The sequence below is a fragment of the Dryobates pubescens genome, chromosome 5, assembly GCF_014839835.1.
Source record: "Dryobates pubescens isolate bDryPub1 chromosome 5, bDryPub1.pri, whole genome shotgun sequence".
In the NCBI taxonomy this organism is placed as follows: Eukaryota; Metazoa; Chordata; class Aves; order Piciformes; family Picidae; genus Dryobates; species Dryobates pubescens.
The window spans coordinates 8494348-8509122 of record NC_071616.1 but is presented as its reverse complement, the minus strand read 5'-3'; the positions used below and the strand labels follow the sequence as shown (position 1 = coordinate 8509122).

The 14775-nt window shown below is 44.3% G+C and overlaps 2 protein-coding genes across 12 annotated transcripts in view; one reads left to right on the top strand and one right to left on the bottom strand.

The window, feature by feature from the left end:
- The window catches only part of PAPLN (papilin, proteoglycan like sulfated glycoprotein), a 51494-nt gene extending 49900 nt beyond the window's left edge, over positions 1 to 1594 (top strand). The window contains exon 28 of the mRNA XM_054161547.1: positions 167 to 1594. Within this exon, the coding sequence (XP_054017522.1) occupies positions 167 to 339 (173 nt within the window). The 3' untranslated portion in view covers positions 340 to 1594. The remainder of the gene's footprint in view (positions 1 to 166) is intronic.
- A 2842-nt stretch (positions 1595 to 4436) lies between these two features.
- NUMB (NUMB endocytic adaptor protein) overlaps positions 4437 to 14775 on the bottom strand; it is a 98751-nt gene continuing 88412 nt past the window's right edge. For 4 of the 11 annotated variants that reach the window (XM_054161529.1, XM_054161533.1, XM_054161534.1 and 1 more), the window contains 6 exons: positions 14308 to 14448; positions 12609 to 12810; positions 10140 to 10442; positions 8238 to 8387; positions 7248 to 7391; positions 4437 to 5853 (listed from right to left, as the gene is read on the bottom strand). In XM_054161529.1, coding sequence (XP_054017504.1) covers positions 5129 to 5853; positions 7248 to 7391; positions 8238 to 8387; positions 10140 to 10442; positions 12609 to 12810; positions 14308 to 14448 — 1665 coding nt within the window. In that variant the 3' untranslated portion in view covers positions 4437 to 5128. The remainder of the gene's footprint in view (positions 5854 to 7247; positions 7392 to 8237; positions 8388 to 10139; positions 10443 to 12608; positions 12811 to 14307; positions 14449 to 14775) is intronic. The other 7 variants (XM_054161536.1, XM_054161538.1, XM_054161539.1 and 4 more) reach the window with 3 other exon arrangements.

Sequence of the window (14775 nt, the reverse complement as noted above, 5' to 3'; positions counted from 1 at the left end):
CCAGAAATTGCATTCTCCTCTTGTATCTCACTGGAGGAGTCAGTTTCTCTCTCATCCTTGAATGTTTGACTAAGTTTAAAACAATCCCTTTAGAACTGGCAGGAACATGCTGGAGATAAACCCTGGCAGTATATTTATAGCTGCTTCACCTTTTGCTTGGCTGCAGCCACTGTGAATGGTGTTGTGGACGTGAGCAGGGAGTGCGTGGACCAGCCACACCTCGCCAACTGTGACCTGATCCTGCAGGCCCGGCTCTGCAGTAACGAATACTACTCCAGCTTCTGCTGTGCCAGCTGCTCTCAGTACCAGTCGCAGGCCAGCCCTCGTCACCGCGGGTGACAGATGCCTCCATGCCCACAGGGATGCCCAGGTGACCAGTTACAAGACTGGGAATATGAACTCTGTCCTTCTACTGCATGAAATTTTCTGGGAGCTCTGCCCTGATGCGAATCTGGAGGGTGAATTGAACAGCACTACTGGCAGGTGTAACTGTTTGAAGGTGGGGGACCCAACACCCTCAAGTTTTTGCAAATGCCTCTTTCTCCCTGTATGCCTTGCTGTAGCTAATCCACCTCTTCACTTAAGGGTAGTTGCTGTCATTCACAGAACAGCATGATGTTTAGAACATAAGGATGCTGTGACTTTAGCGAAGGCAGACAACAAGCATGAAAGAGAGACCAATTACTCATACAAGCGAGAGAAGTGCTCTTAAAAGGTCTCTGTTTGAAGATGAGCCTGAACTGTCTTAAAGAAAGCTCTAATGAGCAATGAACATGTGTAATCCTGGAGAGCACTTTCCACCTAATTGCAAAGGATTCTGGCCATGAGACATAGCTTGATGCATATAACATTAGTGTTCAGGTCCTGTGAAATTACTGGCTCTAGGGGTGCAGCTGTAATGTCATGCTGCTATAGCTGCTGTATTCCAGTAGACCTTAGATACATGTTTGGTTGGGTCAGTTTGGTGTCTGCTTTACTGTAGTCGGCTTTGGAGTGAAATGCAGAAGCAATGCTTCACAGAAAGCTAGAAGAATACTTTTAGCCCTTCCCAAATGTTAGAGATAAGTTAGGTGGGCATACCAAAACTGTTGCCTTGTTCTGAGATGCTGCAGTTTAAATACCTCTGGCTCTAGGAAGGCTCAGCAGATAAGGTTCTTACTGGTTTTTCATTCTTGACCCAGAATTACACTGTTGGAATTCATTGCAAAGCCAGGCTTGGTGGTAGTGTTGTGCTGAGTTGCAGCTTGGAAAAGTGAATGATACACACATAAACACATGGAGGGGCCTTTGACTTGCCAGAACGAACCTCCCTGTGATCAGGTAAGTCCAGGAAAACCTGGCCCTGTGAAGAGCATGGGTGGATTCCTGCTGCTGTGGGCTGACAAGTGAGGACCTCCAGATGCAGAGCAGCTGTAACTGAAAAGCATCCTGTGTTTCAAGACTAGCACTGAGTGGCAGCAAGCAGGCATGTGCCACTCTGCAAGTCTGCACTGTTTCGGGAGGTGAGATAATATCATGATTTGTTACATCAGGGAAAGGCCCTTGGGTGTCTTTAGTATCATAAAATGGAGTTCATTCTGAGCAAAAGCAGTTTTCACAGCCTCTGCAGTACCGTTCTACCTTACCACCAGCCCTACCAGTCCCCCTTCTCCTCATTCCAGTGTCCCTGCTGAGACTTTGGATGGGTTATACCATATTAATTACCACCATCGCTCATTTATCATTTGCATAGATGTAACTAGAAACTACCAGACTAGTGTGATTTGGTTGGGGGCTGAAGAGTCTGCTTTTGAGAGGTTGCTTGTGTGTTGGGGTGTTTTCTGTTGTATCACTTTAAGGCTTCCAAGGCAAGCAGCTCTTTCAGGACTGTGCTCACGCCACTCTCCAGTCCAGACTCAGTACTCAGGGGCAGCAGTAATACAGAGGTGTTAAATTCCCAGGCTTGACAGCCTAAAGCTGGTTTAGACACTAACTCCAGTAAATGAGTTCAGATGCACCTAAGAATTACTAACCTAACGATTGCACTCTCTTCAGCACAGGTGTGGCTTCAAGATGGGAACAAACTGAACAGTCTAGAAGCAATCCAGTAAAGGAGTGAGAGGTGACAGTCATGCAGCTATCTGGGGGTGGGCCTTTCTGTGGTCTGATAGATTCTGCATGCTAGAAAAGACAACAATGCCGATTTTGCAGTTAAAAGCCTTTAATTGTGTTGGGCAAAACTTCTCTGCTGGAATTCATAGCTGCAGTGTAGGGTTTGAAGTTGACATCATTGGCTACTGAAAAACAAGGAGATGGCCCTGAGAACTTCTGCTAGGATCTCTATGTAATTTTGCATTTAGCATCTCAGCCCAGCACCTTTCCTGTGTGCATGAGGCTATTGTAGTATATAGTATGACTTGTCCTTTGGAGTCCAGGGGTTAATCACAAACTCTGTAAATGCCAGTCTTGGCGAAGCCCTCGCAGTGCACATGTAACAGGTATAGAGGGTAGCACAGGTAGGAAGTCCATTGTTGTTGTGTCACTTTTGTCCCAGAATAAGCAGTCAGTTCTAAAATATCCCTTTCCACTCTGGCAAGAGGCTCTATTTTTAGACTATTTAAATACTCTGCCCAGTCAGCTTTCGCTTAAGCTGCGTGGTTATACAAGCCGTGGCCAGGGAAAGCTCTCCTGAGACTGATGAAGGCTGTAACAGGCACCTGTATTCTGATGGGCAGGAACTTTTAACACTGCAGGTGCTTCAGCATTGAGTGGGTTTCTATTCTGACCTCCTTTCGGCTGCATAACCAGGGCAGTAAGGATGGGTTTGGCGGGCATGCAGTCCCTGCTTCAATTCCGTGCCATCGCTGCCATAGTTAACTTAGACTAAAAAGAGTAACATAGTTAGTCTTTTTACATTTCTTTTGTTTGACAAGCTGAGCTTTTCCCTCTCTGTGGTGCTATTTAACTGCCTGAATGTTTACTTTTATTTGAGAATTGAGATGTTCATTTTCTTCTGTAAATAATTGACTGCAGGAAGGTCATTTACTGTTATCTGCAGGGTAGGGGAAGGGTGTAGCTGCACTGGGCTATTTTCAGTTGATTTTGGGGCACTGCTGTGAAAGACCTGGAACTAACAGAATAGGCTACATGTGCTTTACTTTCCTATTATAACTGCCTCTAACTACTTGCTCGCTTTTTGGAAAGCTGAAAAGATTGGTACCAGCTTTAAGAAGACAGGGAGCGGTGGTCATTGCTATTCACATAATGAAAACAGGTAAGAATCCATACAGGGGAAAGGGTTCTAGACCATGTCCCTGTGACAGTCACTGTACTTGGCTGGAAATGGAAAGTGTTGGCAGGCTCAAATGCTGGGGCCAAAGGTAGCATTTCTTCCCCTCCAGGTGACAAAGTCTGAATTTTCCATGTGTCTAAACTGATGTGGTGCACTTAAGAACGCAGTTAGGTGGCTTGTTGCTGTGATGGGTTCTGTTAGTGGACTGGGAGAACAGAAAAGACAGGAAAATATGCTGACTTTTCATGTGGCTCTTCTCCTGTTCACTCCTTTGGGGAGCACGGGAAAGAAAATGAGTTTTCCTTCTTTTTCCTTTTTGAATGTTAGTGTCTTCATATTTCTCCCTGTCTCAGCATTTGAAAATACAGTTGTGCAAATCCAGAACCTGGTGTTTTCAGCACAGGCTGCCAGTTATGGTCACAAGGGTATTTGCCAGCTCAGTCTTAAAGGTAACTGAAAGTGGTGTACAAAGTAAGAGATGTTACTAAGCTGCTAGGTTGGCAATCGGGGCTCGCTTACATTCACCCCACAAGAGAGAAGAGAGCCAGGTGGGCTGAGAACTGAATGGGGTGGGAAACAAAGCTTTCACAGACAGCACATCTACCACCAACATTTATTTCTGTTAAAGCAGATTATAAATCATCAGTACAAATATATATAACTTACATTTGCTTGTAAGGCCAAAGTTTAAAAGTAAAGTTAAAATGAGATGGTTTTCACAAGTCACCAGAGGCAGAACCTGGACCAGCTGCAGCCTTAACCACAAGGTTTCACAAATCAGTGGGGTGGGGTGAGGGGGGGGATTAAACCAAAGTTAAAAACCTCTAAGAGCTATTTGACAGACAAACATAAAATGGTTTCCCAGGTCACGCCAGGATGTAGATATGATTACAGTAACTTATCACAGTAGTGTTAGAACCAATAGATTAAGACAAAGAAACTGCAGCAATACATGAAAGGAAAAAACCATACTATATAGAATATGTAGCTTGATTCCCATAAAACCCAGTAAATTTTCCCCATGGTTCTCAAACCATGACAATACTGTTCTTTAATTTTCTTCCTTTAAAACTACAATATAATGACTTATTGGTTGTGATTGTTGTTGCAATATGCTACTTACAATGAACAGATACAAGAACAAGCTAGAGCCCCTTTTTCCACCCCCCCCCCCCAATATTACTTACAATAAGAATCAGAGATAAATCAATCTTATGTACAATTTCTTACATCCAGCCCCCTTTTGTTTTTTAACCTTTGGCAAGATTACTTACAACTCATACAGCTTTTAATATCCAACTATTTAAAATATTCTAAATGCATAAAAATAAAGATTTTGGCTTTACTTTATTCTTTACATATAATATTCACTTTGTTACTCAAAATGGAAGCTCAACTTTTTCCACAAACCTAGCTTTTACCAAGCAGGTGACAATCTCCCACCCGTGTCCACCCCCCCACTACCCCACCCCATCCATTTTTCCCTGAGGGGGTTTGTCCAGGACTCACAGGGCATCAGAAGGACAGAAGCGCAAACTCTGCCTCCCTTACTGTGAGAGAAGTGATGTTTCTGCAGAACAGGCTTTGGGACTGGGTGCCTTTCTTTGCTCTGTTTGACTTCCAGCTTTCCAAGTGAGGAGGAAATGCAGACTGGGGTGGCTCCAGCATCCTTTTAAGAACCGCATGTTAAATTCTCTGTATGTTTATATCCTCCCCGTAACTGCTCCCTCTTTCTAACCCATTTTTGTTTGAAGGGACCTTTGGGATTATCAAAGCAAACTGATCAGAAACAGTCCCCTCTGCTCCCTTTATTCCACTACCCTAGTGGACAATTTATCAACCCCCGCAAAAGACTGCTTAAAGTTCAATCTCAAATGTCTTCTGTAAATCACTTGAGAAGGGGTTAGTTGGAGAGGGATTAGTGCGCTGCTTGGCCTTGCTCTCCAGGGCTGCCCACTGTGCTTCAAAGGGATCTACCTGTGGAGCGGCAGCGGGGGGCTGCGAATGCTTGTCCTCTGCAGCCCATTTGCCACCCTCGACTCCGTTGAAGGCTGCAGAGCCGTTGTGCTGCGCAGGAGGGTTGAAGAAGGGGCTGGTGGTAGCGCTGCTGCTTTCGTACTGAGGGAACGTCTGCTGTTTGACAAGACTGGGCGACTGATGCGGGTGGGCGGCCGGAGTGTGGCTTGCAGTACCAAAGACGTTGGCTACCATCTGGGAAGGTGTGATTCCGACCACAGGGACGCTTGGGGCTGCATAGGTCATCCCATTTGCCACAGCGTAGGGCTGAGCGGGAATAAACGCTGGCTGCAGGGGTGGTACCACACCCACCGGCACAGGCTGAGGCGCAACGAAGGTGCTGACTGGGAAGGCTGGTGCTGCTGGCTGGGAAGCTGCTGGAGGAGGCTGTAGTAGTGGCTGTGGAGCTGGGGCTGGAGCAGGGGCTGCAGTTGGTTGCTGTTGGGCTCTGACAGTCTTTGAGACCTCTTCCAACCAGCGGTCTGCTTCTGAGGGAGTACGTCTGTGATTTCCTTGGAAGAGACTTGGTGAGGCTGCACCTGAGGAGGTGCTGCTCCATTCAGTGCCTGGGAAGGAAAGCATGGGGAAGTCACTAATGCTTCCACTCCTTACCCTTTTATCAGTTAGAAAGGCTGGAAAGAACAGAGAGGCCTCCACCCTCTGAGGCTGAAAGACTGCTACCATCATTGGACACATCTTTGTGCATCCATGGTCTCGGTCTGTTCTCAGAAGAAATTGGTTTTAAGAGTGGTTTGCTGCATTTCCTGAATTAAGGCTTTACCCTCTAAAGGCCAGTAATGATGGCACTGGCAGGTCAAGATACTAATTTTTCTGTCCTACAGACACTGAAGTGCAAGTACTTACTATGATATACAAGAACACTTAAGGAATCTAATCAAATTACTATATGATGTCTAAACTGTCCTTACTATGACTCCTCTGTATTAATACTCCATCTCTACTCCCTCTTCCCTTACTGTTTTCATATACAACTCAGGCTGTTAACTTCATAAATAAGTTTGAGAGGTTCAAGTCCAGCATTTTAGACTTTTCTTCTATAAACCCAGCCCTTAAGTCATTTATCTTTGGTGATTTTAAAAAAACCCCAAACCCCCGAAGTCACCATCATTTCCATCCTCCCACAGTTTCAAAACTATCTCCCACCATCTGAATTCTGGTTTTCCTTCTCCCTGCAGTTTCAAATTCTCTTTCTTTCCCATGGGGCCTTGCCAGGTTTCCAATATAGTGAGAAAGGCAACCAGAGATGCTAGAAATGGCTCTGCTATTTCGAAGTGGAAGCCCATTACTGCTCAAGTAGTCATCAGTCAGCCTAATCCAGTTAAATGCCATCTGACTGTTGCTGTTACAGTGGGAACTGTAAGAATTGCTGAAAATGGGTCTGATACTTTTACAAGAAACTACCTTTCACCAGCAAAGTTTCTCTTTTTGAGCTGAGCCAGCAGAAAATGCCAGTGTGACTGAGACTTTTAGCACATGTCCAAAGGGGTGACAGTCAAAGCACCACCTTACATTGCACATAACTACAAACAAGGAGTGGAGGGTCAGACTAAACTTACTGAACAGAAGAAACAAACCTCTGAAGCCTTTAAGCAACCACCTTAATCTCTCCTTATGTGTATCAGTGGAAAGAACACACAAATTATTTTGGGTATGCCTAGATTCTTTCCCCTCATCCCCAAACACACTACTTCATTACTTCCTTTTTAAGCACTAGCTATTCTAAAACGCTGCCAAAATAAGAAGCAGTCCAGCTTATAGACCCAGAAGCAGCAAGTTCATCACTTCCCTCCATCCACTCGTGCAAAAGGCTACTACTTCCGGCTTTTGTTATGGTTCCTTCCACTCGCCATTAAGTGGCATCGACATTTGTCTCGAGGGCTCAATTATGCTTTTGATCCAAGTTCTCATAGCAGTGCACCGGATCCACTTCCAATCTTACCAGCAACCACAGCTGCAGCTCCAGTATTAGCAGCAGGAGCATGAGCCCAAGGATTGGTTTCACGAACGGGCATAGCTGTGGACACTACAGCAGCTTGGGATGGTTTAGCAGCAAGCACACAGAAGGCAGAGGCAGTGCCATTAACTAAAATGGGAGCAGACAACATCAGTGCAATTAATTCATGCAAGGCATGCACGTGACTGGTATATTAGTGGGCCATGTCAGATCTATCAACAAACAACAGTTTAGACACTTCCACATGACAGCAGCTTGTGTAAATCAGCCAAACTGGACTGACAGTTGATAAGGATGTAAATTCCACTTCACCAGGCCAACTCTTGTTAGCAGAACTGTGGGACAGTTGGGCTTTATGGAGTTAAGACCTTGAGGTCTGATGACCAAGTGAAGGCAAATTAGTTGTTTTTATGGAGAAGAGAGATGGCTCACCAGCAGTTACTGTATGATTGATTTTAGGTTCAAAAGAACACCAGATTTCAGCTGCAAAGTAGCAGTGAGTACATTTAACAAGGAGAGGCTCTCTTTTCACACACCTTGACTAAAAGGGCATCAGCAAAATGAAGATTAGAGGCTGCAGCGAGTGCTGTAAGTTGGCATCTCTCCACACCTTGAACGTTTGTGTGGAAACAGTAATCATGTGGTGGCACAAAAACTCTTCCCTTGTGGGATTTGGTTCCTGTGACACACAGGGGGTGAGTGTTTTTGCAGTTGTGGAGGCAAAATGTTACCATAGTCATTATCTCAAAGCCAGTCCCTCTGGCAGGAAACTATCGTGTGGTAGGTGCACGAACTTTTTGTTAAAAACAACAGCACAGAAAAACTAAATAGACAAGATGAGTAAAGCAGGATCCACTCCCCCACAACAGTGATGACAGGACTTGCACGAGAAGTTAAGACCAGGTGTTACTGGAAAGCAACGTTATGTACATTCGAGCCTCATCCATCATGACCACGGCACGCAAAGTCACAAACCTCGAAGGGCAGGAGACTGGGGTGCGACTACTGTCACTGGTTTTGTCATGGGGGCTGAAGAGAAAGGATCTTCTGATGGTGTGCTGAAAGTATTGGTGATCTGAGAGCACAGGGCACTAATGCTGTCCGTTTCCCCTTCTACCTCAGGGACTAAAATATAAACACAACTCATTAAACTGGAAGTGTAAAGGATACAGAAACAATATACAAATACCACTGTGAAACTGAAATGTAATTAGTTCCCTTGTGTCCCAGATCTTCCTCCTGCTGAGTTGCATGACCGTTGTTGTTTTTTAAGTAAGCTAGTGTTGAAGAGTTGAGCTGAACTAGAACATCACATTAGTTACTTTATGACTAAGTCAAGAGGGTGAGGTGATGGATGTGCAGATTTAACCTTGGCTATTACTGTTGGCTCTGTGCTAATGCAAGAGGACGTTCATTTCAGAAAACAAAAGGCTCTTCCATGGCTTTGGGGGAAATCTGAATCAGTATAAAGTGCTAAATATCTCAAGGACTTGGCACACTGTGAAATGAAAATACTTATGATAGATTTAAGTGTTCCAACAACATACTTCCACAGTGACTAGATGAAGTTTAAATGTGCTGACTGCAAAGCACAGTGGCAAGTTAAGTCTAGAGTTAGAATGTTGATTGCTCTGGTTTGGTAGTGGGATGGCGAAAAGTGAAAGCTGAATGCTCACATAAAATGACAATCAGTTTTAAACCAAGTATCAGCATAATGTGGATAAAGTAACATCTGGAGTGAGACTGCTGACTTACCAGATGTTCTCATTAGTACTAATTGCACAGCTTTCAAAAACAGTGATCATCAGTCCTTCACTGCACAGAACGGGCATGAGCAGGCATGGATAAGCACAAACAGTATATAACCCACAAGATGTCTGGACACAACATGCATCATATCTAAAATTCAGGGGAGGCATGCCCAAGAATTGATTTCTTCAGAGACAGTGCAATACAGCACACGTGGTGCCACAGTAAGCAGCACTGGCAGCGGCATGCATGGGGCATGCATCAGAAACATTCTGAATCATGAGAAAGAGACTGTAGCGTGCTCAGTGAGCATCACCAGTGAGCAGTGCACTAGTACTGATAAACTCAGTGGTGGGCTGAAAGCATGGCTCACCAAATAAGGATTATAAGAAAAGTCTGACTAGGTATTTTTGTTGATTTTGCCTTTATCACAGTAATTTTTTCTTCAAACTTAGAAGCCTAAACCCAGTTCTGTTACCAAGTGAGAGTACAGCTGGCCTGCAGGACAAACCAGCTAAGGGGATTCTGGGACATTATACAAGGTACTGAGCACCCAAGGTGTTCATGTTGTGATGACTCTAAAAAACCCCACTGCCTTCATGTGAAAACTGCACCATACATTACAGATACAGCCACCTGTGCCACCTAAGCAGTGAAGTTTCTTTTACTGCACAGTGAAAAGCCATTTAATTGTTCTCAGGAAGAACAATTTGGACAGGCAGAAAGACAGACTGCATGAAAGCATCACATGATGCCATGACAAGTGGCTAGGGCCTTCAAGGGATTTGTCTCTCAGGATGCGCTGGCATTACGTGGAAGAACTAGTTAAGTGACTTGGAGGGAAGAGCCAGCACCTACTAACTCACCAACACCCACTCCTGGAGCACTCTGAGCTGTGCTCCAGTATCTCAGACAGCAATTGGAACTGTTTGTCTGCTGCACACGAACACTGCATTTGAAATTCTTGCCTATTCCCAAAGCAGAAGTTTTCTGCCTTGGGTGACATTTCCTCATGAGAAACGATCCACAAGGACTTACTAGGAAAGGAGGAGTTATTTGAAGCCACATAGAAAGAGAAGAGGAGGAGACAATTTAAGGTAACATTTCACTGGAACCCTTTGGGTTTACCTGAATTTTTCATGGGGAAATCGGTCTTCCTTTGCACTGTTGAAGGCAGCTCATTTATTCGCAAAGACAGCTGGCGTTTAAAAGGTGACATCTTTTGGCTCAGGGCAGGGAAGCCCCTGAAAGACCCTTGCCTGGCAAGCTGTTCTATAGGGGCGTGCCTCCGTGGAATAGCGTGGGGATTGCTCATTTCCTTGTCCAGAGAGGCAGCGACTTCAGCAGTAGGAGAGGTGGGCGAGCCAGAAGAGGGGGCAGTACTGTTTGGTGCAGCACCTGGTGCTACCGTTTTCACTTCTGTTTCAGCTGCTGGAGGAAATAGGGTGAGGTTAGAAGACAAAAAGTGAAGTAGCATTCCCATTTGTTTTGAAAAGAGAAATCACAGGAATTTGCATGACATGTACTCCTCCAAATAAGGTTCTGATAATCACAGGAGAAAACTCATTTCTGTACAGCTTCAGTGTCTTCACCATGTCATTTTACATACATCCAGCCTCCAAAGCTAAGCTTACTAAGTCAGGCTGCCCACTTGTATGTATGTATGTATTGTTTCCAGCTGCTCCTGAAACCCCAGCTCAGGCCATACTTCATTTCTGAGTGTACTGTGGCTTGAGAACTTTGTCTCAACACAAAACTATAGCCAAAACATTACTACAAACTGTACTAAGCGATCTAGGGTGGCACAGCTCAGCAGCAGCAGGGAACAGAACCCAGCTCTAAGACATTCCTTTGAAAGCCACCCTCCTAGTCCTGCAGAACAGCAGCAGTAGCCAAACACACTGCACAAGCTTCAGCAGGCTAAAGGCAGCAGCAGCACTTAACAGGTTAGGCTGCCTTTGGTGCTCAGGCTGCAGCTCCCCAGCTCTCCAGGAAATACATTCCAGGTAGAGGAAAAGTGTCCTGCAGGGCAGAGCCAGCGTCAGGGCTGACAGGCACATTTACAGCAAGTTCCTGTGTCACTTCTTTAACTGAATGAAGCTGTAGTAATATCACCCAGTCCCTAGTTGGCTGCATTGGAAACTCCTCCAACTTTTCAGTCATCTACTTCACTTTGCAGGGTTTTTCATAGCACCAACATGCTCCTGCCAACAAGGCCTAATGGTAGGAGTATGCCTAGTTTAAATCCTGACATCATTAGGACAGCAATAAGAACTTTTTAATCTCTAGGAAGAATAACCTACCATTTGTAAGTGAAGCTTTGGAGTCCATAAACACAGCTCATCAACACAGCAGGAGAAGGGGAAATCTCACTATCCTGGTGTGAACTCTTATTTTACCTATATTGCTTTCCAAATGCTTTAGGAAAAGCAATTCCTTTTTTGCTGACACATCAACAGAATAACTAGAAGTCTGGAAAAGAGGAGTCACACTAGAGACTTCTGAGGAGCTGGAATGGTAGGAGGAACTAATTACATTGTCTTGCAAGCTTCAGTACCCATGAGCTGCAGCTGCTCGTTCAAGTGAAACTTTTCTAATCAGTCTTTCTTGGAAAGGATTTCACACACCTTCACTGAATCAAGACTTTGACTCATGCCCTCCAGTAACAAAGGCCTTGTGTTTAAGCTTCATTTAGCACATTCTAACACTAACGTATGGGAACAAGCAGATGGATGATGAAAACGAAGATTAAAGTTTTACAATTGAGTGGCAGCATAGAACTTGCTGTGGAACCCTCTGAAACAGAAGTTCAACTCCACTGTAAAGAGGGCTATGAACAGTATGTATTATAGTAACAGTTTGACTTTTTGTTTGTTTGCTGTAGAACTCCACCACTTACGTAATAAAACTTGAGTAAGAAGTTATACTTTCACTTGAATCCCAAGACACTTTAAATGGTATTAATAATGGCTAGGAAGTAAAAACTAACTCCTCTCAAATCAGTTCGATACTAGTTTTGAATGTAAATGTAACAGTGCAACAGTTATGTGTTTCATGGGGAGGGGGTTTTAGTGCTTCTGGAAAAGCACACTGATTGATCTGTTCTTCCCTCATACAATAAAGCTCTATATAGACACTTTGTAACCTGCCTTAAAAATCAAAATACATTATTTAAGAGAAGTGCATGCAATTTTCTGTTCACTGATCATAACTTTATATTACAACAAGGATTACCTCAAGGCTGGCAAACTAACTTACTCTGTTTTTATAACAGTCTTCCAACAAGGCCTTTTAGTACCATACCTAAGGTGCTTTGTGCCGCGTAGCAAGCTGACAAAACAAGTAGGAGTAGCTCCAACATATGAAGCCATTTGGACTTTTTCTAGAGAAGATGTGGGAAAATGCACTATGAGTGAATCTGAGAGCATTTTTCACCTTGTGAAGTGACAAGTGTCTGGGAGTATGGCTTGCACATAGTAAGGCTGAAGAGAGGGAAGTGCTGCACGGGTGTTATGCCACAGCCCTTACAAAGGATCCAAACCACCATCAGCACTGGTGGTGCTCGCTACGGGTGATGGTTGAAGTTGCACTCCATACCTTTAGCATCTGGCATCTGTCTCATAATTTCCTCTCTCTCTGCTTGTTCAGTAGCTGTAGTGACCCTGAATGATCCCTCTCTAGTGAATGTGGTTCTGCTGGCATCAAAGGTGGCAGTCACTCCACACTCCTTCTCTCGCTTCTGCTTTCGCTCCAGGCATGCTGCAAATGCACAGCCCACGGCATGACTCAACCTTTCCCCCTGTACAAGACAAGATTGCATCATACAGTAACTGGAACAGAAATGCACATCTGCTTCGAGCATTGCAAACTGATAACCTGCCTTTACAAGAGGAACCTAATTAAGGCATTAAAGAGAACTACTGTAATTGGCCACCTTTTGTACAGCTCTAAAATGAAAGCTGGTATATGAAGCCTCTCAGTTACTAATGCACAAGCAGTATTCGAGGCCAAACAGAAATTAAAGACTGTTGGATTAATGGGTTTAGTTCAACCGCTACTAAGACGCTAGTGTGATAACATGCCTGCACTGATCCCTCGCCTCTGGATACATTTGTGCACAGAGACTCTTGTGAAGCAGTCTTAAGCAGGTGTAAGCCCTGAAGGACAGGTAAGTGCCATTCTCAGACAGAAAAAAGTTTACAGAGGGCTCAGGGAGCAAGTGTGAAAATTAAAAGCACAAGGGTGACTACTTACACCTTTCACTGGCCCTGACCAAATGCACAAGTTAGTATTAAGAGTGCCTTCTGAAAAGCACTCCCATTATTAACCAGTGAGGTCAAGAGGATCCACAGTCCAACAACTGCAAAAAGGGAGGGAAATTCAGGTCGGAGGAAGTCCAGCAATCCAGCCGGTACTGCGGCTACAGCTGAGTCAGAGGTGCTCTCACTGCCAGCAGCTCAACTCATCTATTGTAGTCAGTAAGTGAACTGACCTGGTACTCACAGAGGAAAACAGGAGTGCTTCAGCTCTAGCACAAGTTTGACTGGGAACATCTAACATCATTGTTTCTCTTCAAAGAAAAACGAGCAATTGTGAAGTACAATTGCTCCGAGCGTGCAGCTACGTGGGGTTCACGCAATGAGTCTGCACCAGGTTTCGAACACTTTGTACAATGTAGGCAGGATTCAACAAAAAACAGGAAGAGGAAAAGGCCAGATCAGGGAGTTAAATAACTAACTTAAGTCTAGACAGGGAGAGACCCGTAGAGGTAACTTGCTTTCAGACCTTCCAATGGAAAAATGTCTATCACTTTAAAGCAAACAGGAGGCTAGTTTAATTCTGTTTAGGTCCATCCCTTACCATTCAGATGACTTTCCATTCAAGATACCATGCTCATACAAGAGGCTGCATTCATACCCAGGCTGTATTTACTCACTATGGTTTTATGCTGGAAAAACTGTCATTGCCTTTTTGGTTTTTTGGTATACATTTTCAGATGAGAATATCTTCTGTCTATTTTTAGGAGAGTAGTTCCCTTCTGCTAGAGATATCTGAGGCTGACTGCACTCCTTTCATGTACATGCTAGGCACTCTTTCTCCCCATGAGATGACACCACAGAGGGATAGCAAATAATTCAGATGTGAAGAATTAGAACTAAAATAATTCTCAAGGATGAAGGACTATTTTAGCTGAAGTCAAAACATATATGTCAATATTCTAGATAGTTCATTTTTTTTTGATCATAAGTTTCAGGCAGAAGCTGGAAGAGTTGGACATGCACAGCATTAAACTTACCGTGTCCTTCACGGCCATAAAGCAGTGACATATCCAGCGTCTCGTTGTGCCATCTCGGCAGATGTAGGAGAACGCCCGGTCGAAGTTCCTGTCTGGTGCGCAGAAAGAAACCTTCTCTATTGTCTGATCAACTATAAGATCCTAGAGGGGGAAAAAAAAATCCACACACATCCCCCAGTAAAAGAAATGTGAGGAAATAGGGAGAAACACTTGAACAAGTCACTTTCAATGTTATCTGCCAAGAAGGTGAGCTACACTAAAAAGCGGATAACCTGACGTGGCTGTAACTGTCTGTCCATGAACTCTCCATCAAGAATCTATGGCCAGTATGAAACAAAAAGATGACATTTTCCCACCGACCATCTGTTGTAGAAGTGTGCCAAGGCACAGCTTTAGAATGTAGGGACTTCAACAATCCCAATCGCTTCCCCTCCCCTCCCAGCAGCTCCCATAGTCTTGCAATCAAAA